Source organism: Lichenostomus cassidix, chromosome 14 (genome assembly GCF_008360975.1).
Source record: "Lichenostomus cassidix isolate B80296 chromosome 14, HeHo_3.0, whole genome shotgun sequence".
Lineage (NCBI taxonomy): Eukaryota > Metazoa > Chordata > Aves > Passeriformes > Meliphagidae > Lichenostomus > Lichenostomus cassidix.
Window position 1 is genome coordinate 13,727,043 of NC_139495.1, and position 25,455 is coordinate 13,752,497.

Sequence of the window (25,455 nt, forward strand, 5' to 3'; positions counted from 1 at the left end):
TTGTTAAAGCTGTAATTACGGAGCCATACTTGCTATCAACTTGTTCTCCTATTCAAATGAATTTTAAAAAGATTTAACTTCCCAAGGACATTTCAACACAAGTTTTGACTTAGTACTAACTCTGAACCTAGAAATAAAATAACTGAGGACACTTTTGAAGGAAGTTGAAGCACCTAAAAGTCATGGATTTATATTTTTCAGAAAAAAAACACCCATGAGCTCACAGCAGCCTTGGTGAGCAAAGACAAGTGCTATGAACAAGCTCCAAGGCTTTTTTAGGTGCACTTTGCATCAGAAACCAAGAAAGGGTATCATTAGTTACACAGATTTTAGGACTAATGCTCTGTGCTTCCAGCTACAGGTGTATTTTTGGCTAATTAAGTGATGAAAACATGCCAGCGTCCTTCCCCCTTTAGAGTGTTTTAACTGAGATTATCCACAGTTTTCTTGCTGGAGCTGTCCTCTCTTTGGAAGCTCTGAATTAATTCCCAATCCCCAGCAAAGTGCTGGGTACATGTTGTTAACACTGCACTGACACACAGAGCAACGACAAAGAACGATGCTGAAAAAAGCCAGACCCAGTAGTTCCTCCACCCCAACACCAAAAAACCCCAATGTAAGATCAGCTTCCCCCCCACCCCAACAACAGTATTGAACCCACAAATTGCAATCAGAGAGGAAAACATAGATACCTTGAGAAACCTGCATACGACTGATAGGCACGGTTGGCATGGACATTGGCCCATCTGCAACACAACACAAGGATGGTCAGCAAAGCCAATTTGAACTTTGGCCTCAGGATTTGAGCCCAAAGACTCCTGAGCAGCAGAGGCAGCTCCAGCAGCACTTACTGGGTGGCCTGACGGGCTGTGCCTGGCCCATGGCAGCAGCCACCTGGGGAATCCCTGGGGGCTGGGGCCCTGGGGTCTGTAAGGCTGGCTGGTTCCCCAACATCCCTTGTTTATGGAGACGAGACCTCCGCTTCTCTTCTAGCTCCTTTTGTATCTTATAGATTTTCTCTGCTAATAAATGATAGTATTCATCCTAAAAGGGAACAAAAAAAAAAAAAAAAAAAAAGAGTACTCAGCATCATCACCAGCAAAACTCATTCAGTCTACCTGAATACCATCATCTGGTTTTGGGTTGGGCTTTTTGTTTTGTTTATAATGTATACACCTGCCTAATTGAAAAAGAAATATTTATTTTCAGAATGCTGTTAAATTGAGACAGTCTTAACACTGCTTTAATGCAGAAAAGAGGAAAAAAAACCTTCCAGAAATCACACTTGCTTTATGGCTACCCTTCATACCTACTCTGAGTAAATTAGCAGACAAAGGATAGGGCTAGAGGTCCTCTGTTGCTTTAGCAAAACCCAGGAAGCTGTGATTTAGTTTCTAAGTGTCAATGATTTTTAAATGTTATTTTTGTAAGAAACATTTCCACTAATCCACAAACAAAAGAAAAAGATATTCCCAGCACGCTGTTACACTGAATAAACTTACAGGAGGCAGATGTTAAGGACAGATCAATTTTTACATAAAGAAAGGAACTGCTCTTTCCCTAAAGAGTCTATCAACAATCATGGCAAGGGATAAACAAAACCAGACAAAACCTCAAAGGAATGGAGAAAATTCAGTAAAAAATAGTCCACAGGCACAGAGAAGTAAACACTGTATCTGTACAAGATGAAAAATCCGTTTTACTCAACCCACATTGACAACAGATTCAATAAGACAGTCACAGTGCACACCAGGTAGACACTTTTGCCTGTCAGGAATTTCTGGACACACATCTGCCAAGTGCATGAGATTATGCAAGTATTAAAGGCAAAAAAACCCAAACCCCCTCAAAACTACATTTCTTTTGTGGGTTCACCATGCTCTTAAAACCCAGGGTTACACAGAGCACAGGTAAGAGTGGTGCTTGCCCACAATAATTTTGTCTTTATTCAATTTTCATCAAAACCAGAATTCGTTGTTATAGCAGGATTGAATCAATTTCACAAAACTTAATACGAGATAGGTATTCCTCAGCAGCCTTGTTAAGGAAGTCCAGAGATGCAAAATAAAGCTTTGGTTTTTAGGCCACTTCTCTCTTCAGTTTCTCAAAAGTCAGTGCAGACACTTTCTGCTGTCCAGTTTAAGAGCTCTACAGCCCCTCCCCTTCTCTTGCTCAAGCCATTTCAGTTGTAACTTCCTACTTGGAAATTTAATATTGTGCTGCTTTCCCACTGCAAAGATTCCTGTCAAGGCTGTGTTCACAAGGAGCACACACTGTTAGGACAGCATTAAACTCCTTACAATGATGCCTCTCACTAATATGTTTTTCAATGTCAAAGTAGGACAGAAGCTCCTCAAAAAGAAGGATGCAATTCCTCACGGCATCGTTAACACATTCTGAATTGCTCCCTTCTTCCAAGTTTGCTGCTTGGAGCCAAATGCATTAGATGAATTCCAGTAACAGAAACTTCTGGCCACGAGGCTCTGACAGCTGTTTTGAGGGGTGAAGAAAAGATACTTCTGGGTGTTTGCCTGTCAGAAGACATTTAATTTTACAGTCAGGAGTTTACTATGCTCATCCTTGTTGGAAGGTATTTAGACACCCAGGTATGATGATAAAATCCTCTTTCTACTAAAATTGGTCTCCAAAGCTGCCAGAGTGACCACGGGTGAGCACACCCAAGTCTTTCTTGTAAACAACCTCTTGGTAGCTACAAGAAGGATACAATGTGGTCACTGACCAACCCTGACACAGCAGCAGCACTACAAGTATGGCCACTGCTTATTCACCTCTAAGACATAAAACCTGCATTTCCACCTCCAGCTCTTCTGGGAGATGGGCTGAGAAGGGCAGACTGGATCACTATCACCTGAAATGCTGCTAACTTCTCTCTTTAGATACTCCTCCCTTGCTTAAGAAAGGATCTCAAGTTTCTGATTAGGTAGGATCTCACTGGTTATTATTACTGGCATTACTAATGTTGTCTTTCCCCAATGAAAACTTTCAGGGAGTAGTTCCTTTAGGGTAGAATTACCACCACGTCATATCCTCAACCTGTCAATCAACAGGGGCTTGCTCCCTCTGAGTAAGAGAGATTTGAATGGAAACCTCTGTACAGACAGAGCAAAAATCATGAATTAGAACAGGAATTCTCTTTTATTCCCATGTACAAAGCAGGCAAAAGGACTTCTTATGTCTTAGCTCAACCACTCCTGCAGAGTAGAGAACTAATTCCAGCAGTGCATGTGGAAGGTAAGCAGTGGAACAGCACTGGGCCCTAGAGAAAACCTCCAGTGGTAAAGAGGCACTAAGAAAATTTTAAAACTAATATTTACACAGAATTCCTAAAAGGGAGGAAAGTCAGTAAGGGAAACATCAAGAACTGCAAGCTGTGCTCCAGGCTTTGTGCACATCAATCACACTTTCAGGAGGATGCAGGTAGGGATGGATGTGATGATGTCTAGAGCCGAGGGGGTGAATTAGTTTGGAGTGCCATGAATCACACAGACTGGGACTCCACAAACACTGCCACAGACTGAAAACATGACTTCCCTTATGAAGAGGGCAGTGAAATGATTCTCTGTTGTTTTCTTTACACTTACAGGATTTGTGATGCTACTGTTCTTTAACATATTGGACTGAAGCAACATACCCTACTGTTAGCAGATTCATACATATCTCCTTCCACTTTCCTGGCATAAGCCACCAAGTTCTCCATGCGGCGATCCTTCAGTGCTGCCGGATCAGGAGTGGGGAAGATGGCTTGGACACTGCAAGGAAGGAGGAGCAATAGAAGAAAAAATCTTCAGAATAACCCAAGAATCAATACAGCTGTACGATAATCCCCCTGGATGCTCCCTTATACAACAGGTATGTAAAAGCATATCAAAATTGTTAAAAGAATAGTATTTTACTATTTTTCACAAGATTAAAGCAAATCCAATGATGAAAATAAAGTGAGGTTTAACAGTCTGGAGTCTAAATACCTGTTCACCACAGCAGAGCAAATTTACTAGCAACAGAAATTAATTTCATGCCCACTCCTTAATGAGCATGAAGAATGAACTGAAGAAGAGGATTAAAGGTAACAATTCATCCTCAGTGGCCCAGCACCTGAGAACCACTACTGATAACTTTCTTTTCAGCTTAATAATAGAACTACTGTACTGAAATTCTTTAAAAACATTGAGGAAAAAGGCAGCCTTGGTGAATACTTACAGTTTATGCACTAAATGATTGCGCAGGTCCTGAGTGACATGTTCATGCCATGCTTTCCTTACCCCGGTACTCGAAGGAGGTGCAGCCGTTGGCATTGAGCTGAGGTTTCCAACATTGCCAGAGTTTGTGCCATCATTCATTAGTGGGCTAAAGTAAAAAGAAAAGGGACTGTTAGACTACCAGAATGCAGAGTTTTGTCATCGGTTTGATGCCTGAAGTAATTTTTTGAGTTGTTGCTTTCATCACTTTTAGCTATTGCAACAAATGTTTTCTTAAGTGAAATTTTGGCATCAACAAACTGCAACCCCTGAAGCAGCAAAGCTCAGGAGTTTACAAGGCACAGTGTGAATGGCAAAGAATCACAACTATGAACTTAAAAATACAAAACATTCTTCCTCTGGGAATTCATTTTAAACTAGTAAATTTCATGGGGCTCTCAGGAGGCACAAAGTGGCAGCTCTGGAACTGAAACAGGAAAGAAGAGCAGAGCTGTACATGTGACTAACCATCTCCATGCCAATACAATCAGTTTTTAAAGCATCCTCTTTATTTACATTCGTAAGCATGTAGATAAATGTTTAATTGAGCAAGAATGAAAATGTGTGCATTACTTATTTGTCCCAAGGGATGTTGGAAGAGCAGTTTCAGAAATTAGACCCGGTTGCTGGTCTGTTGTTATTCCTCCTGCGGGAAGGTTCATCTGGTTGGCTCCTTTGGGACAAAATTAAACATCATTGGTACACAGTTCACAATTTTGACAATAATATGACAAAACTACACTTTACTGACCCAGCTGGCTAACAAAAGAAGCAGTGTATCAGGTTAAGTATTTTTATAACAATACCTGCTGTGCTGCACATACGTGGCTATTTATGGAACCAAGTTACTTTCAGTCTGAACTACAAATACGAGTCTATTAAAATTTTAAATTCATAAACACTTAGGATTAGATCAATAAGCTATAAAGAAGGTAATACTAGCAATTAAGATGCAAAAACAAAGCAGTACATGAGAGAGAATTGTCTGTTAGAACCGGTGACAATTTTTAAACCAAAATCCTTCAGCAATTCTGTCTCATCACCTCAGACAATAAGCTATGGGCTATACTTTACAAGAAACTAAAACTCCTGCTATTTGGCTAAAGGAGTATATTCAAAACTTTCTAATATTCAAATGTAAATGAATGGCAGTGTATATAAATAGAGTATTTTTAACTTACTAATCAACATGAACAGACAGTCACTACTCCGACCAAATGAAATATCAGACTACCCTAAAAATTCAACATCAATTATTTTAACACTGTTTTTTTGGGGTATTTTCTCCACTCACCCAGTGCATTAATGGTCCTCATTTGCTGGTGAGCCTGAGGCTGTGCTGGCTGCTGGCCTTGGACCTGGGGCTGCAGCTGTGTTTGGGGCTGGTTGCCATATGGCAGCCCAAGGGCAGCGTAGGCTCGTTGCATGGAGCTGGGGTCAATTGGATTGGGATTACTTAGCGATGGAGTGTTCTGCTGGCCTGTGCCAACAGAACCGATGGAATTCTGGATTCCACCAGCTGGAGACCCTAAAAGGGCTATAAAAAAGAGAAAGGATAAGAGAAAATTAAAACTCGATGAGGATAAAGAACAAAAGCAGTCATGCCAAGAGTCACCAGAACATGCACACAGTCTATGACACAGATACTCTTCTGCCAGAGGACAGAACAACACCCGAGATGCCAAGTGGGAAAACTCAGCTTTTGATTCTACAGGACAGAACCCACCCTGGCTATTAATCCATGCAGTCTAAAGAGAAGTGCTGTGAATTTCAGGCAGATAATCCCATAATTATTTGCAACAGATAAAAAGTATAGGCTCCTATATAAAGCTAAATAGGATTTTCATGCTTGAGACAGTAAACTAAGGGGGAAAAATATTTAATTCCTCTACTTCCCTCTTTCCCATCAATCCCATTTTAGGTCAAAATATTTGGCTCCAGAACAGAGATCCTGAGTTCAGCAGAAACACTGTGTCCTTGGACACAAAGGTAATACTGAAGATCTGTTGGTAGAAATTTTCATTGCGAGCAGTCACCAGATGAATCCTCTGAAGGACAAATTACCTTAAACCCCAAGTTACTCAAGAGATGTGAAAAACCCTGTTGAGTTTCAGATTGTACTGGCAAAATCTAAAGTAATTCAGAGAGTCAGAAAGGGGTTGAACCCTGGTAAATAATTGAGATAATATTTAGGCATTCATTTATGGTCACCACAACCAACCAACCTTTCCCACCACACAAAGGTATGGAAGAGTCTTCCATTGCAGACAGGAAACAGGAACAACAGTGAAAAGCAGTATTTCCTTAATCCACAAGTGAGTAAAACTTTGCTTTCTGGTTCTGATTTTAGCTGCCATTCTAAGTAATACCATGGAGTACAACCTTCAGCACAGAGACACTGCATTTTGATAACCATGACTCTGGTAGAAGTGAAACTTCCTTCACATTTTCCCCCTTAAGTAATTAAATACGTAATGTGCATTACAAATGAGTGAGCTAAACTTAGCAATAGCAATGGCTCTTAATATAGGCAACAATAACTGTTTTATTGAAGTATTAGGAGGGGCATGTGGTTAGATAAAAAAGTCACGAAAACAAGCCTTCTGAGACATTAACAGCATTATCCAGGCTTTGTTAAATCCTTACCCACTATGGAAACTGAGAGAATCACTGAAAGAGATACACAGGCTTCCAGCTTCTACCCAAGAGAAAACACACACACTGCAGTCCAGACTTTTCCCTCTCCAGATGAGAAATCAACTTGATTTCATTTGCCAGAGAACTACAAATAAATATACTCAGATATCTCCCTCTCCTGAATAAGCAGCCCCACAAAAAACATCCTTTTTTTCCCCCAAAGGACAATCCACAGTATTTTAAACACTGGGATTACCATGGAAATTAAGGCTTATGTACACTTACACTCTGTGGGCACACTTGCAAAAATTTTTGAACTCACTGATCACTTCCAAGAGAGTTTAAAAACAAAGACAGAAGCTGATTAAGATCCTATCAGCTTAATTAAAAAAAAAAAGACATATTAAAGAGCAACTATATGAATTCCTCATTGGACTTGCACATAGCAGTCTGGAATCACAATCTAGGAGAAAGATGCCTTTACATTACTGCAAGCCAAGGAATAAGAAGGTTAAATAGCACAAAACTTGTGGCACCCTGGCATTCAAAAGGTTTCAGAGGCTGCTGTGACAGCACAGATTGATTCAGGAACTAGTAAGAATTCCAGCTTGTTAGAGGATGATATTCCTCCAGAAAAGCTAGGACAAAACACCCTCATCTGCTTTCAGTGCTGGCTGGAAGTGTGGAGATGGCAGAATGCCCACAGGTGATGCCAACGTTTGGGAATCAGGGAAAGGCTTCTGGCCATTCCGAGGAGAGCCCAGCCTTCCACCATCCCTCACATTCTCCTGGGCAAAAAAGCACTGATTTTCTGAGACTGCAAGCTTGGCTTGAAGATCACTTGGAGAAGTCCAGCACCTCCAGCCCACGGCTCTGGGCTGAGCTTTGGCAGCAGCATCAGTTACTACAAAGCATGACTTCAGCCTTGTGTTAGAACAGTTTTAGACTATTTCGCCTCAGCTTTTCTACACTTCACAGCTCAATAGGATCCTGTTCTGAGTATTCCCCAACATCAGAAATCTGTTTTTGAAGGAGTTTTTTTGTCTGTTTGTTCACTGGTTTTATATGAAGGCATGATATTATCTGTCAAACAAGAAGATGGAGGCAGAAAGTATTAAATTTCCACTCTGGAGAGACCCAAGTGTAAATGCTGCTCCTTCTGTGGCAGATACTGCAGGAAATCAAGTCAATTAAAATAAATACAGCCCTGGAACAAACACATTAGGCCACTGCTATATGAAGCAATATCCATTGCAATTTATTTTTCTTAACTGATGCTTCAGACATTGAGGAGCCCATGACAGAAGCTACAAGTGTTGATTGAGCTCTGTAATTCACATCAAAATGCTGTGAAGACAACTGGCTCTGTGTGTCCCAGTGTTACAGTGTCTCTTGTGTTTATGTACCTGAGGAGGGAAAGTTCAAACAAGCACAAGTTAAGCAGCTCCAGAACTTCCTGAGCAGCCCTGATGACATCCCAATGCCCCAGAAGGCATCAAAACCATCAATCACCAGCTCACCTGCAGGATTCCTGTCTCAGGTAGTGCTGTTTAATGACACTGCACTCGTGTCTTCTACAGGGGAACCCCTCCAGCTAATTAAAATTTATTTTAAACACAGACCACTAATGCTATTTTAAGTATGAATGCCCAGCACTTCTCTATAACCTGACCACTGCAGTGAACATGTTAAACCATGTTGGAGAATTTTAAATTCATAAACTCTTAGGATTAGATCAATAAGCTAAAAAGAAGGTAATATTAACAATTAAGATGCAAAAAGAAAGTAGCATTTAAGATAGAATCGTGTCGCTGTTGAGCAGCTAGCAGAGTAATGAAAGCACCAGTTCTCAGTGGCAAGAAGGAATGACCTTTATTGTTTTGATTTCATCACATATATAGAGTTCTCAAAAGTCACCCAGATTGGTCAGTCAGAAGCCTTCCCCCAGGCCTGATTGGCCAGGCCTGCACTGTCCAAGTTTTGGGACACTGTTCCAACAACATCCAAACTTTATCTTTATTTATAAAACACAAGAAAATTTCTCATGGGAAAAACCTGTGCTAGCCACAGAATCGTCTGTTAGAACAGCTGGCAATTGTAAAACTAAAATCCTTCAGCAATTCTGTCTCATCACTGCAGACAACAAGCTATGAGCTGGTTTAAACTCTGCCATGCTGGTTCAAATGTTTGATTTTGCTTCTGAATTCTGTGATTGAGACTTGTTGTGTCCTGAAGTTCCTCACACCCATTCCAGCTCCAAGCAGCTGGAGGAAAAATTGTGCTAGTGCCCTTGACTCACCTCAGCACGAGCCTGTCCTGCCCCCAGCATTAGGCAGGTACACAAAGGTAAGTGTACACAATCATTTAATTAAAGACTGTATCTTGAATCAAATAATGGGGTAAAAGATTTTACAGTGAACTTGACACCAGGAAGTGTCAGTATTAAACTTCATCACCAATGCCACCATCACCAATTTTAATTTTTATTTAAGTTAAGCATTAAACCATAAGCCTTCAGTAGAATATTGTATCAGCCAATCAGTGAAATTCCTTAATCCATGGACTAACCATCCATTACGTGGCTCCACGGGATAACTGATGGGTCACCATTATATGATTTCCAGCAATTTAAAAAAGAAGACACATGTTTTGTTTGTAGATCTTACTGTTATTGGCAGTAAGACTTGAACAAGCTGGATTTCATTTGGTTTTCACAAGAACCAGGCTTCATTGAAGAAGTTGCTGCCTCCTCCTCCTGAACACATTTCCCTGTGTGAGGATGCACTCACTCCTCCCTTCTCTCTGCAGCTGGTTCCCAAATGCTCTACATCCAGGTCCTCTTCCCTTTTCTGCCTGTACTCAATAACCTGCTCCCTCAGTCAGCTGGATCCTGGTCCCTACTTCCACTTCCCTCATCACGTTCCTACTCTTCCATCCCTGAGTCCACATACTCCAGAATTTCTGGCTCTGTCTTCTCTAAAATCACACTTTCAGGTGAAGATATGTTGTCTCAAGTTTAATCTTTCTTAATCCAGCTTTCTCCTTGCTGCATTTTAGTTAAAATTTTCCTACAAGGAAAGTTACAGAGGAGACCAGCTCCATGTTCACAACTCCACCTTCCAGCCGGAGCACAGATCCCAAAGGTTTTCCAGTGTCCCCTGATCCTGGCATGATGCACACCAAGCACTGCATGGGGATGGCCCAGGACATAAAAAATGGGAGCAGATCCAGGAACTGTGGCACAACACACCTACCCAGGCCAGGAATGGAAGAATTAAGGAGCTCCAGCATGTTCATGACAAGATGAATCGTCAAAAAAATAACTGCTATGACACAGCTACACAACTAGGAAATAGATCAACAACTGTTTGCAAAAGTTTGTAACTCACGTTGTGGTGGGCCCAGCAGGGAGCAAGAAGTACTTCCTAACAAAAACAAACCTCCAACCCCAAAACATTTTAATTGAATTTCAAGCCATTACTTCAAAACACAGGAGCCACCTGGTTATTCAAAAGAAAAGCTTAATGTTTTACCATGCACAAAATAACATTTGCTTTCCAGTTTCCCCTGTCCCCTCAGAGGTACCTGGGACACACAGTAAGAACCATGTGGAAAATAAAGGATTTTAAATTTGTCCCAACACATCCTATTAACAAGTCAGGTTACTATCAACCATTACAGTAAAATAAAGTTCAAGACTGCTTTAAAATAAATAAAAAAGGCAATACAAAGGAAACCTGGCATAGATGCTCTTTGCAAAAAATCTCAACACTAAGAGGACTGCCCAGAAACAGCTCCATGGCAATAACCTAAACCCCAGGACTTTCCAGGACTTGCAGATTCCCAAAGAGTAGGAACAGAAAGCTACAAAAGCACAGGAATGACTGTTTATGGAAGGGTGGAAGTGAGGCCCCACATTGCAATGGTTCAGCAGTGCTCAACTGCAGAATATTCTAAAACATGGGCACCCTTTGAAGAAGCTGCTTGAGAAGCCAGCATGGACACACGAGGACTGAAATAACAACAGGAAAACAGGGATGGGCACAGGAAGGAGAGTTCTGGAGTCTCCGAAAGGAAGGCAGCCTGACAATGGAACAAGGATCATTACACTTCTCATTCCTTTTTCCCTTTCTGAATGTTCTCATCGTATTCTGCCAAATGCAGACTACTTCCTCCCCCCAGTTTAGTAGAAGTTATGGTGATTTATTCCTAAGAAAGACAACATTTTCTTCCAGTCTAAAACTAACCCCACTCTGGTTAGTTTTCACCTGATCAGGCACAACACTTTGAAACACACATGTTAATGTAAACAATTTCACAAACCTTCCTGAATGCCCAAAAAGGGGCACCTTTTATAATAGACCTAAACAAGTACTTTTAATGTTCCTCTTTCACCTCCCAACAAGCCATCAGGTGTTAGGTGTAAGACTCAGAGATATAATCCAGGACAAAGAACCCTGCACCACTGGTTTATTAATTAACTGAATAGAAGGAGATTTCATATTTATCTCTCTCCATATGCAACACGAGAGACAAATTCTACACTTTTCCACTATAATTCTGTTGCAGTCAGACAACAGCCTATTTGATCCCATAGCAAAATTATTTTTAAGGACTGCTTATGTTCAAGTTTTTGTTCTCTTTTGATCAGCTGTATGAACAACAGAACAAATAGTGCACAAACTACTTTTCTACAGCAGCTTGTATCAAAAAATACAATTCTGTTGTGGTAGATGTTGTTAGCACTTTGATAACAACTGTGTAATAAGGATGTTAAGCACAATTGGACCATGTCATATTAAAAAGCAAAGATTTCAACACATTTTTCGAGGGCCAAACAACAAATCACTTGCAACAAATTACAACTTTCACAGCACAAGACTTATCTGGTTTACCGAGGAGAAGTTTGGTAAAATGAAAACAAAATCCTGACCTCTAAGTAGCTCTATAATTGTAATTTTTTCAGTTTTGGAGGAGGGAAACCCCTCCTAAAACCAAAAATAGAACATGCTCAATGGATAATTTCGATAGTTTTAACAGCTACTCTCCCCTCTCCCTTAATCCCACCTAACCCACAAGCAATTCTCCATCCTCCAACATTTAGTGATGTTCCCCACTGCAGTCTCAGCTTAACTAGAAGTTAGCAGAATGCTTCCAATCCAATTCCAAAGTACAAACTTTGCAAGTCCTGCAGCTATTTTCCACTTCTTGACCCTTATTTAAATACATTTAGGCATAACATTACTTAAGACTTCTAGAACTTTACATCGATGCTGTAAAATGTTCCACTCTGGCACCTTTTCAAAGGGCTTGATGAGAAGCAAACCTACCAGCATAAGTTCAGAATTTTCTGTTTCAGAGCAAGAGGGAAGAAGAAATAAACTACAAATGGACTGGCCCCAAGGATCAGTAACAGCTCAGCTATTACAAAAACCAGGCATGATTTGCAGAACTTCAGCTAATCTATACCAGTGTTCAGTACACTTAATGATTAAGATACCCAGACCTTTTTGCACGCAAAAATTTTTTTCCAAACACTCTTGATTATTTTAAATTGGTAGTATGTTGATTTGTTTCTAGCAGCAAGAAAAACAATTAAGTAGCTTATCTCCTCCCCAAAACCCTACCTACATCCAAAAATGCCTCATAACTGGAATCTATTGACCTGCCTCATCTGAAACACCAGTTAGAAGTTGCCATACCCTTTAAAAAAAGATGTATGTTTGAGCTCAGACTTCCCCAGTTATTGTGTATTTAAGTAATAAATTGTATTCAATGATCAGAAAGGGGAATTCTTTGGTATATTCATCCTTACACAAGATTTTTAACAGCTACAAAGTTTGTTGGGACACTGTCAGAGTTTATTCCTCCACTGCACATGTGATCAACTTTGTTTTAACAGTTTTAATGGTGTCAACAGTAAGAGAATGACTTACGTTGTTGGTTTCTTTTGTCACTGGCATTTTTCAGAGGAAGGCACACGGGACAGTCGTGCCGAGTACAATTCTTCCAGTGGGAGATGATTTGTCTCGAAGATGCACAATGAGCAACTGCAGCAAGGGAAAGCAAGCGTTAAGAGTCACTCCTTGGTTAACTGGTTTTGAATTATTTCATTTTTTAGAGTAACTCTATTCTTTCTCCTTCACAAGCAATACTGAAATTGCAAACAACAAAAATTTCTTGGGATCCACCAGCAAATGAAGGAAACTAGTACTAAAATTTAAGACTAAATTTACTAAAATTTAATAAAGATATGGTAGGTACTACACCTTCCTTACACAGAGATGAAAAGGATGCCTGCAAGGCTACATTGGTACCATCCTACTTCCAAAGGGCACATACTGCAATACTGTACATATAACTAAACACAACTAAAATGTCTTGTGATTCATCAGCAAATGAAGGAAACTAGTATCAAAATTTAAAACAAAGACATGGTGGCTATCACACTTAATACCATAGAGGAGATGAAAAAGATGCCTGTAAAGCTACACTGGTACCATCTTACTTGAGGAGGGCAAATACTGCATTCTGTTTCCTAAACTGGCAACTGCGGAGAGATGAGAACTGGGAGCAGTGCTTAACCACAGAGCCAGTTCTGACACTCATCTGTGCCAGACACAGGAACCCTGTGCACTAGAAGGGAAAGGCTGGGGCCAGAGAGAGCAGAGAAGGCTCACCTTGGCAGGCCTTGCCAGCCTGGCAGTGCGTCATGTGGTTGAGGACGTTCTTCATGGTGCGGCAGTGCGGCAGGGCGCAGGCGCGCACCTCGCCGTTGGCTTGCTCGCGCCGCTGACACTTGTGAGCGTGGAGCAGCAAAACCAGCTGCTGCTGGATCAGTTTGCGCTTCTCGGGGTCTGCTGTGGGCCCAGTGGCCATGGCCTGCGTCGGGACGATTCCCACTTGCTGGACTTGGGTTTGCATCTGGGACTGAGAGAAAAGCAGAGAGTTCAGCGTCACACCTGCGAGTCGTGGTTCTGATCTTAATCTTGTGTAATGATTTGAGCATCACGAAACTGTTCACAGAGCTACAAGGGTTATTGCACCACTCCTTGGAGCATTCTCAAACATTTCTAACTCTGAAACAAGCACAGTGTATTGAGAGGTTCCTCTGTTAAAACACACAAACAAGAACCTAAATAACAAGCCACTCGAAATCTGCTGTTGATCAGAGATCGTAATTCTAACACCACACTCACAGGTGGAATTCTTTATGGTCCCTTCCAACCCACACCATTCTATGATTCTATGAATTCAAGCTTGTTCAGTATTATATTTTCATAATAGTCATTATTTTTTCATATTATAGGTTTCAAACACTTCAATCCTAGTTTCTTGGCCCTAACAAAAAGAGAAGTCCACTGGGACAAGACAGTCAAAATTCTATTATTGTCTCCATGTATTACAGCAAACAGTAGAGCTGATTTTCCAAGCCTAACTTAGACCTTTGTCTCTTCAAGTGATATTCCTTCCACAGAGAAAATTCCCAGGGCAAGCTGTATATAGCTTTCTCCTAGTACGGGCCACCAAAATCTGGGTTGCATTATGGCTACTGAAGAGAACTAGAGTTACCCACAGGGTGACACTGGGTTGTATCAGCTTTAAAATGTAGTGTTTTACTTCCAGCATCCATTCTTTATAGACACACTTCTGCACCAAGGCCTGAGCTCTGCCTGACAGCTGCAAACCCACAGAGATCTTCAGTTTAAGGTACAGCTCATAACAGTGCAGAAGAGAAATGGTCTCTTCTAACATGTCAATTCTCCAGCACAGATTAAGCAGCTTTTCTACCTTCCCAGACAAACGTAGAAACTCGACTTTCAAAATTAAACATATCCACAGCCTGCAATGACTCCCCTAGCAAGAACACATATGGGACTGCAAAAGTGCTTAAATCCCTGTGATTTGCAGCCTGAATTAATCTCATAGACAAACATGCAACTGTCCCAAGAATCACTGATTATGCACTGTGAAAACAGGTTACCACAGGAGAGCTCACCAAATTGCAAGCTACCTAAGGAAAACCAGCTATTAAAAACACTTATAAATAGAATATAGGAACATTAGGGTTATATTGGGGAGGTAACAGAGGAAATAGTTCAGTGCTGTCTACAGAACTACTGACCAAAGCCTGCATACCACATTTAAAGAAAACCAGGTTTAAGTGACAGAATATATCATTTGTAGCCCACTCCACTTCTGATCTTTGAGAAGGATTCCCCAGAAAATCCCAGGCTATTCCACTGCCTACAAAAACCTCATTTTCTTAGACCAACAAAAGGTTCCCTGCGCAAGTTCTCCTTACTCCAGCAGCAAGCTTTGTTCCTGCACACCAGGTTTTGGAGCTTGTTTTTCTTCTGCAGAATGAAGCACACACAATCAAGTAGAAAACACCGTGTCTGGTATTTATTTGATGGAGGAAGTGGGGACTCTGCCACTTGATAATGATTATAGTAAGTCTTAGACAAAGAGCAATTGCTGAATCTGTTTGTCTTGGGCTTTCAAGAAAAAGAACAATAAAAGGAATAAGGGGGTGAATGAAGGAAACCCATGAACATCTGCTCCCAGTGCATGCAGCTGGAATTCAGTCTTCCATTTCTCCTGCGAACAAATCCACAGAGCAGAGAGGTTTTGCTGAAACAATTCTTGGGTCACAAATAGGAAACAATTAGTTCAGCTAATCTGCAGAAAAATACAGGGATCATGCCAAAGAAAATCTTGTTGGAAGCAATGCTTTCATCCCAGTCAAAGAATTGTTTCCCAAGCCAAGTCCTCCTTTTGTTACTACCCTACCAGTTAACAGACACAACTGCAGCTGTATCAGCACAGATGTCCTGACCCGAAAGGTTTTCTTCAAGACTGAGCAACAAAAAAGCAGAATTGCAGAGTATCAGTGGTTTGAAGAACAAAGCAGTCTCAGTCCAGATCAGTGTGTCTGCAGGCAGGCACAAAACTCCCTCAGAATATAAGGCTTCTGGTTGCTTCACCTGACTGACTGACAATGTTCATGCTGAAGCAGGAAGTTCAGACACTTCTGGACCCACAATTAAATAATTCAGTAGTCAGGTAAACAAGGCAAAAAAGATAGTTTTGCTTCTCTTGCCACTTGCTGAACTCTACCATCAACAGAGCAAATGGATCAGGGGTTAGAAGTTTGCTAAAACCTCTGACAGAGATGTGAGGGTCATTAATCAATTTTCCAGAAGATGAATACTACACACTTCTATAGGTAAGGCAGCTAAAGCACCCTTTAAAATTATGGAAACTCTTTCACAGAGGAAGATGGTTCTGCCTTGTTCCTATCCTGAAGGACAAAAACTTCCTGCATGTCTGGGCAGCATAGATGCTCAAGGATCTCCTCATCATGGACTTAGATGGACTCAAAGCTCCCTGCTTTCCTGAGGTGACTAGCAATTCTCTATGTTTTTATGTATTTACATTCACAAACACTCAGCATTGTCAAGATGGAACACTACGTACCTTTTCTTATAAAAGTAGGCAGCAATCTCAGCAGCAGAGTAATCTCAGAGCAGGTAAACAATGCAATACAGAACTCTGCCTCAGCTCCGCTCTACAGAGCATTATGTTTTTAAAATACTTCTCTTCTTCTGTAATTTCTGTTTATTTCCCTGTTTTTTCCTTCTCCCTGATAGAAGAATGTGACTTTCACTGCATGAGGACAAATCCTGCGTTTAAGAAATGTATTTTAGTTCTTTAAGAGCAGTTTGGAATCAGCAGCAGATCTTAGTGAGGTTATTAAGAATCCACTGCCACAAATCCCACACACAAGTAACTTAGGGTGAAACACCCTCAAACCTCTTCAGTTCCCTTCCAACCACAGTGTGATCCTGATGGTTCCTTCCAGAACAGGTATGGTGGGCATAAAGTGGATGCACACGAACTGTAAATCTCAAACAACTTCTAATTAGCAACATTTCTATCTGAATTAAGTGTTCACTGTGTGATCAATTGCAATCATGTACCCCAAAACATTTTCAGTAAGATTCAAAGAAGTCCTTCCTGCCTACAGGAATTTCAGGAATGCTCTAGTAAGTGTTGAACCAGCTCTGAAAAACTCAGGGAGGATCGTTCTGTCCCAAAACTGAAGGAGAGCTCAAGCAGCAGCTGTTGGGTGGCATCAGGGCCAAAGGCATTCCCCAGTGTAGCCACTTGATGACCAGAGCTTCACTGGGAAAGTGACACAGAACGAATTTACACTTCTTGAAATGCACGCGGATGGTGGTTTCCCTGGTTCCAGCAGCTACTCTGAACAGGCATGGAATGAGCAGCCTGGTCCAGTCCAAACAGGAAGGATCTTTCTTACACCAGGATCTGCTCTGACCCCAAAAGTTGGAGGCTCACACATGCACAAATGGGCTGAGATGAGCACAAGCACAAGCACTTGTATTTGTGCCCCAGAACCCTGAAGTGCTGCATTTCCTCACCTAAGGAGCAGGAGGAATTAGAATCAGTCTGGATGGTGGGCAGAAGACTTCAGAAGAAAGGAAAAAAGGCTTCCTGAACCAGACACAGCCTCAGAAGGCCATGCTGCTGTCTGGAGGGAGGTAAGTGATGTCAACCTATAGCACCAACCTGAGCACTGGCAGTGCTCTAGCAAATGAGGACAGGTAGGGAGATACTCAGCTCCTGAACACAAAGCCACCTTGTTCACAGAATCACAGAACCATTTAGGCTGGAAGAGCCCTCTGAGATCATTGAGTCTAACCTGTGACCAATCCCCACCTTGTCACCATCCCAGAGCACTGACTGCCATATCCAGGCTTTCCTTGGACACCTCCAGGGATGGGGACTCCACCACCTCCCTGGGCAGCCCCTTCCAGTGCCTGACTACCTTTGTGGGAGGAAATCCTTCCTGATGTCCAACTTGAACTTCTCCTGATGCAGCTTGAGTCTGTGGTCTTAACATGAATGTATGTTCAGAGCCCAAGATTTATTTCAAAGCTTTGACACTGACATGGATAAAGGTAGAGTTTTCATGTCAAGAGTGAACAGGATCAGTTTCATCTTCTAACGACCACTTCTGAGGGTGGCATTAGTGAGTGACCCTGCAAACCCATGACAACCTCAAAGGTGACAAAGTTCCTATGGTCAGGCTACAGAAAGAACCTGAATAGTTGGCCAGTGCACTTGGCTTTTAATTGCAAAAGAAATTCTCTTAAAACCAAAGGTCTCAATAGCATGCAGTTGAGTCTGCTAGGTATCAAGGCTGGATCAGCACCTTTTTAAGGATAGACTTGTGGAGTTTTATCTCCTCATCTTTCTGATTTGAAGGACCAGCAAATGCCAAGAAACATACACTGAAGAAGTGTTTAAAAGTAGAAAAAATGGACAAAATACAGGAAAGTGAAGACAGATTCCAGCTCTCACATACAGGAAATTACCTGAACAAAATATTGAGGGGGTTATATATTCTATATAAAGCTCAGTATTTTGGTGGGGGACAAAACAAGACTCAGAAATGAGGAACACAAAAAGCCCCAAACAGCAAATCCTAAATAGAAAAAAGGATAAAGCACAAATAAGAAGTTTGTAAGGGAAGGAAAGCCATGCTCTTGGAGTGCTGGCTGTGGAGCACTTCACCTCAGCTGCTAGAATAGAGTCAGACATGATAATGGATATTCTCCACCACTCATATTTGCATATAGGGGGTGGGAGAGCAGAACAAGGGCCAGAGCACTGGGGAAAGAGTAATTCCTCTTTGTCAGCTTTTGCCAGCCTGGCACTGTATTTACAGATGGTACAGAAGCTAAAATATTCCACCATTCAAAGCAATCCATGTTCCCAGGATGAACTCCTGCACTAAGACAAACAGATGCTCTGCTCGTAACAAAACAAAGTCTTTTCCCTGGCACTGAACACTATCTGTTGGATTTGTTTCCAGGTTATTAAGATCTTCTCCTTTAGACCATGGCTAAGTAGAGCCTTTTCCCAGCTGTTCACTGCTGTAAATCAGGTGGGATTTTCTTGAGGAAGGGAAGGAGTAAGCTTGCCTGTGAACGAGAAACTGAATTTCAGAGTGGAGGTCAAGGCAGGCACAGGGAAGGTGAGCACAGCTGACAGCAAGCCCAGCAGAAATTGGGAGAGTGCTGAAGAGAGCAGCAAGCAGACACTCAGCATGCTGCCAGTGCAACAGCCACAGACCTTTCCACAGGGAAAGAGAAGAGTGGCTGTGCTGCAAGAGACGAAAAATCACAGAAAAGGTCAGAACACAGGCCTTCCTCCCTGGAAGGGCACAAGAGTTAAGTGATTTTTCATAAAGCCTTTTCTTTCTGGTCTCTAGAATAAAATAGCAGTCATCTATTTTAAGTAGCTACAGTTCTACTTGGTCTAATTAAACCTGGCCTCCCAGTTTAAAGGCTTTCTTCCTCTCCCTCAGAGGTCTGCAGCAAGGCACACCTGAGACATCTTCACCCCCCAGTCACTTCTGCTGTCTTCTGATCAAAATCTGTTATTACAGAAATCCATAGGACATAAAAAGAAACAAAGAAGAACACAACAGAGATGCAGTTTAGCAAGAAACAAGGGAAAAAAAAGCACAGGAGAAGATGTGCTACTCCAATTCTAAGTCAAGAATGGAGGAGAAATTATTTCCTTCACTTCCAAAAAGCAATATTCTCTCAACTCCATCTGCTGGTCATAGGGATAACTGTGAAACCATGCTGGTGTCTGGAAGCCAAACTTCCCCCATTGTGCTCCTAACCCATGCAGAAATACCAGATTTACTGGTATGTCCATGAAGGAACCATCCTCCACCACCCTTGGAACAGGCAGCACTGCAGGGAGTGCAAAGCTTCAGGGAGCTTGATGGAAAAGCCTCACAGGGCTCCCTCCCCAAGAGCTCCTCCCGGAGCCTGCGCACTCCCAAAGCAGAGGCTGCTGGCTCCCAAACTGGCTGCTGGCTCCCAAACTGGCTGCACACCACGCTGAGAGCCTGAGAGCAGAGCGTGGCTCACTTCCACAGCCCAGGGATTTTGCATGATCTCACCGCAGCGCAGCATTGCCAGTCCTGCATCAGAACCATTTCAGCGACACTGAAGCTCAGTAATGTGTAACAAAAACTTCCAACAACATCAGAAGCAACGTTTTTCTTTTTTTGGAAACGAGCCTTTCACTTAAGTTTTCAAGCTGCCCATTTTGCAAAGGGAACAGATTCTGTAGTAGCCCCACAGAGTGAGAGCTAATATGCCATTTGGATCACCATTAAAACAAAACAAACAAACAAACAAAATCAATCCATCCTGCTGGCACTGAAAATTAATACCTTAATGCTGACCTCCTAATCATTTTAATACCATAAGGTTTGCTCTTCTTTTCTAATTAAAGAGATTAATCCAAACGTGCTTCTCAGGGTGTAGTGTAAGGTCATGCCTGGAACATGGGCTGCAGTGAACTAGCACTTCAGAGACCCACTTTACTGGGCAGGCAGGGGAAAGGGAGAGCGCTGTTCTCAGGAGAGTGGTAGCCTGAATTTGGATCAAAAATCTAAATCCACAGCTGCAGCACATTTGTTCTGGCTGCCAGGGTTATGCCGGGCAGTGGGAAAACTCCTGGTTACTGTTGGGGACAGGGGTGTCACACAATGGTTAGAATAATGTGGTTTAAGAAACTTAATTGTCTTTTACTTTTGCAGCACATATATTAGGTGTAAATCCAAAGACTGAAAGCAGTATTTAAAAATATTTTGTTTTTCAGGACTTGGGGGTCCTCAGACAACAGCTGCACCTTTCTACTTCCTCTTCTCTTGTTTAAATACCCTTTGTGGTAACCACAGTGTTCAGTGCCATGCTGCAATCTGGTTTCCTGCCTCAGACAGGCCACATACCACTACTGTTTTCATTCACATGGGTTTGTCTCTCACATGGAATAGTACTTTGGGGGCCCTTTAAGATAAGGATAGTATTGAGGGCTGGTTTAGCAAGATATGTGGTTGCAATCATCCCACAAAGGACCCTGAATGGGTTTTTTTGGTTTTTATTTTTAAATATGCAGCTGTCTTTCACTTGCTGTAGTGGATGGAGTCTGAACTGATTCTCCACAGGCTCATTTTTGATCGATGTTAACGTAACACGATATCCTTTTCCACATCACTGCTGCCTCCCCCAGGGAACAGGACAGGCCACATCTCCAGGCCAAACACATCAAATAAACCATCATCTCCAGGGACCTAAAGCATCCCAGGACACAGAAATGGCAATGGGATTGCAGCAAGAACACACAGCAGCATTGGTCAAACACTTCAGCTCTGCTCTGGGCACCTGCCTCTGTCACAAGCACCATTTGGGTCACATCTTGGTTGCCCAATGTGAGTGACATAAGTTGCTTAGACGTGTGCTACTGTAACTCATTGAACTGCTGTGGATGTTATTTTACCCCTAGGTAATGCCTTAACATATGAAATAAGGTTCAGCAAGCCAGAGCCTACAAACCTCAAGTTCTGAGTCAGCAGATTCTGCCAGTCTTACTCTCCTTGTGCCTCTGTGCTTAAAACTGGGGCAACACATCTTTATCTCAGAGAGGTGCTGTGAAAATGAACTAATCCAAAGTACATGCCTGCTCCAGTGCTGACTGCCACAGGAAAGAGCATTTGGAAAAGACCAAATGAGATATATGACAACACACAGCCAGCAATGCCCACAGCTACACACCGAGCTGCAAAAATAGAACGAAATGTTGACTGTGTGCTCTTTCCAAGGGCTCTGTTCATATTGTTCACAGAATAAAGCAAAGTCCCTGTGGAAGGAATAGCATATGGCTATGGAAGTGCTATTACCAAATAATTACACTGCCTTACCCACTGCTGCCAAATAAAGGTTAAATTTTAACAAGTGTGACATTTCTTTTTAAATTCTTGGCTTTGCAATAAAAATGTTTAGATGGAAACTTCAGGTTCTAAAGTTCCCACCCCGTCAGGACCACTCTAACCCCCACATGAGCCACGAGCTGAGACCTCTGGGCTTGACAGTACCAATGTCTGTTGGCTGAAATGGTCATTACTCTCTGTACTGGTTTGAGGGAAAAGAAGATATATTGGACACTCAAGGCTTTTGACACCTGAGAAACAAAGAAAGATGGTTCTGATTTCTCTCTCAGTTGGTATTTTTGACATTTTAAAACTGCAATTGATAGTACTGGGGAAGTTTCCCTTAATGTCCTCTGCCTCTTGGACAAGATGGGAGAGAGAAAACAGTTTTTACTTTTATTTCTCTCCCACCACCTGACAAGCCTTGATGGCAAATGCTTTTTTTATTCCACCTAAAAATTGACCGATACATCCATACTAGTAAGTGAGTATATTAAGATTTAGACTTCCCCAAACCTGACTTTTAAATGAGCACAAAGTTAGGCTGCAAGATCACCCAGTCCCTGGGATGAATACAGCATTTTGGGGAGACCTGCAGCTTCTCTGCAGCATCAGGACAGAAACTCACTTGCCTTACACCTGATTCAAACACTTAATAAAAACAATTAGAGTAGTCATGCAGCAAATTGTCTTTTACAAATATTCTGCATGAGTGCAAGTGGTGTTTTGAACATGGCTTTAATCCTGTCACGAGCTCCTTTCCATAGTCATAAACAGTAAATGAGAGATGATATTAAAGGAAGATTTCACAGCATAACTAGAGGAAAATTAGGAAGTAATCCTCTAAAATCAGGAGAAAAGAGGAAGTTTATTACATCTTCTTGCCTCTTATACAGAGCCTATTAGTGACAGGCAGGTAGCAAACTCAGTGATGGAAGAGCAAGCATTGGTTGTGCCAAAAAATAGCTGTTTTCTTATTTAAATTAAAAAATAAGCAATTTGCATCTTATGGAAGGTCTTACAAGTTTCTATAGTAACTGCTATCATGTATAAGAATATAAAATGCAACAAGCTGGAGTTTCCATAGAAACAACACAAGCAGTTTGATTAATACGCAACATCCTGAGACAAATGGGAATATTTAATTTCACTTTATAAAGAAAACTCTGGTAAACATGGTACTATAAACTTGTAAGGTATCCTAATAAGAACTGTTTTTATAAGCTTGTGACATGCAAGTCATGCACAGCATAAAGTGAGAAGCATGTGGGGTGTTTACCACATCACGTTCAAAGGATATGAGGTACTATTTAGTTTCAGGAAGGTGATGATGTATCCAACACATTCTAATTGGCAAACAGAACTTAAAGAAGACATTTTTTATCTGGTTTGAAACTAAATGTACCAGACAAAATGAAAGGATGCAATGCAGTTTTTATAACTGTGATTCTTTAGAAAGTATAATTGCTGCATAAAAACATACACAAGTTTTATATACACACTGCAGATTGGAAGTGAGGAACCACGGGGCAACTGCGATGCTTAAATGACCGTGGAGAAGTAATTTGGTAACATCGCAGAAGCTGGATCACCCAAGAATTTAGAAAGCACTAGGAGGAGGTAAAGAATGCTGGAAGCAGCAGGTCCAACTCACCATGTTTGGCACACTGGTGACGGGAGTACTCTTGATGTCGGCAGGGAAGGGAGACAGACTATTGGCCATGCCTGGCTTATTCGGCAACTGAGGATTCACTCCTGCAGCTCCCATCTGCTGCCCTCCAGTTTGACTGAAAGGCTGCCCAAAGGGACTAGTGTTACCTGTCATTCCCATCTGGAAAAGAATGAATGAATGAAATGATTAGAATTTTCGTGATTCCAATGGGACATTAAAAAAAAAACAAACCAAAACATATGTCAAATATCCATCTTTGCATTCACAGAGACCAAATTCCAGTTTAAGTTGCTCAATATTAAATTCTCGATATTAAATTCACAATTTCACAACTTTTACCAAGTTAAAATATATCCTAAAGAGGTGTTTTACAAATATATACAGCTGTATGGGGCTGAAGTCTTGCAATTCAACTTACAAAATCAAAGGAAAATGCAAGATCATCATTCCCAATCCACATCGACAGAAATTACTTTTTCCAACACTACAAGAACTCTGGAAGATCAAACAAACTTCAAATCCTGTGATACTTTGTGCATTCTGAGCACAAAGCATGACTTCGTACACAGACAGATGGGAAGGGAGAGGAATATATAGAGGCATCGAGCAAATGGTTATCAACCTATGTTTTGGTACTTGAAGAGACGTGTCGGAGCAAAAGGATGTCTAGGACTGACAGCCTTGACAAATGACACCCCCAGAACTCTCCAAGACTAGAAAACAGAAACACAACTTCCCCTGAACGACTGGAGAGTACACTGTCCATCCAAAGAGCCACCTGGACTGCAGGAATCTCCCCAGTGGTGAAATGTGCATTTCTGGAGCCACAGAATCACTGAGGTTGGAAAAGACCTCCAAGTCCATTGAGTCCAACCTGTGACTGACCCCTACCTTGTCTCCCAGCCCAGAGCCCTGCATGCCACATCCAGGCCTTCCTTGGACACCTCCAGCAATGGGGACTCCAACACCTCCCTGGGCCAATGCCTGACCACCTTTTTGGGAAGAAATTCTTCCTGCTGTCCAACCTGAACCTCCTGTCATAGCTTGAGGCTGTTTCCTCTTGGCCCTTTCTCCCTGGGAGCAGAGCCCAACCCCCAGCTGTGTCCACCCTCCTGTCAGTGAGCTGTAGAGAATGAGAAGGTTCCCCCCAACACTCCTTTTCTCCAGGCTGAGCACCCCCAGCTCCCTCAGCCACTCCCATAAGACTTACTCAACAGATCACATTTGTTCACACCCCTGCCTTGCACTGCAAGGATTTCTAGGTGAGTTTATGACCTGCAGATTGGATCTTAAAAATACATCCAAAGCAAAACCTTTTTTTGAAATCCTAAATCCTATTTTCCTCTTCCTTTTACCTCTCCAGCCTTTCCTTCCACAACACAGTGGTCTTCCATGGTTCTGGTCCTTCCCTTCCCAGCAGGGATTCAGGAGGACTATTCCCACAGCTGGAAGAAGTACTATTCACATTAGCTTATCACTGGAACGGCCTCATAATAAGGGATTACTCAGGGGTTGCTTTTTATGCTTACAGGAATCGAGCTGAACGAGCAGTTGGGGAAGCACCAGTTATGAGCAGTAAATTACATTGGGGCAGAGTCCAATAAACACAATTTGACTGGGCCTTGTCCTCTTTGTCCCTGTACTTTGTACCCTCTGGTTTCAGACAGCTGGCCCCGCCACTCTCCAAGCAGCTTCTCGTTAGGAAAACTCTCCCTTTCCCTGCATCCTGCCCGGTGACTGTTGCCAGATTTGGGCCCTTCTTCACTGTACAAGGCGTTCTATCTTTACACATTAAAAAAATCCTAAAAGCTGTTACTTTGCCATATATGAGGTTATCAAGTAAGTGCTGTGTCCCAGAGTAAAGCTGAATAATTCAAATAGCAAGTAAGACCAAAAATTAGCATCCAAAGTTTAGTCCTAGGACTGCCTTTAAAGAGAAGTGGTGTTGGCTGCTATCACATTACACAAATATCAAGAATTTAATTTTCTGTATTTCTGTGTTTGTTTTGCAGGCTGCATGTTCAGAGAAATTACTTTAATTAGTATTTATTACACCATGGATTTTGGCA

At 41.8% G+C, this 25,455-nt stretch overlaps 1 protein-coding gene across 5 annotated transcripts in view; it reads right to left on the reverse strand.

Annotated features, from left to right (window-relative positions):
• CREBBP (CREB binding lysine acetyltransferase) overlaps positions 1–25,455 on the reverse strand; it is a 94,536-nt gene that overhangs the window by 32,755 nt on the left and 36,326 nt on the right. For all 5 annotated transcript variants that reach the window (XM_085075046.1, XM_085075045.1, XM_085075044.1 and 2 more), the window contains 9 exons: positions 23,369–23,545; positions 13,574–13,823; positions 12,830–12,943; positions 5,551–5,793; positions 4,830–4,929; positions 4,219–4,365; positions 3,653–3,770; positions 852–1,044; positions 693–746 (listed from right to left, as the gene is read on the reverse strand). In XM_085075046.1, coding sequence (XP_084931172.1) covers positions 693–746; positions 852–1,044; positions 3,653–3,770; positions 4,219–4,365; positions 4,830–4,929; positions 5,551–5,793; positions 12,830–12,943; positions 13,574–13,823; positions 23,369–23,545 — 1,396 coding nt within the window. The remainder of the gene's footprint in view (positions 1–692; positions 747–851; positions 1,045–3,652; positions 3,771–4,218; positions 4,366–4,829; positions 4,930–5,550; positions 5,794–12,829; positions 12,944–13,573; positions 13,824–23,368; positions 23,546–25,455) is intronic.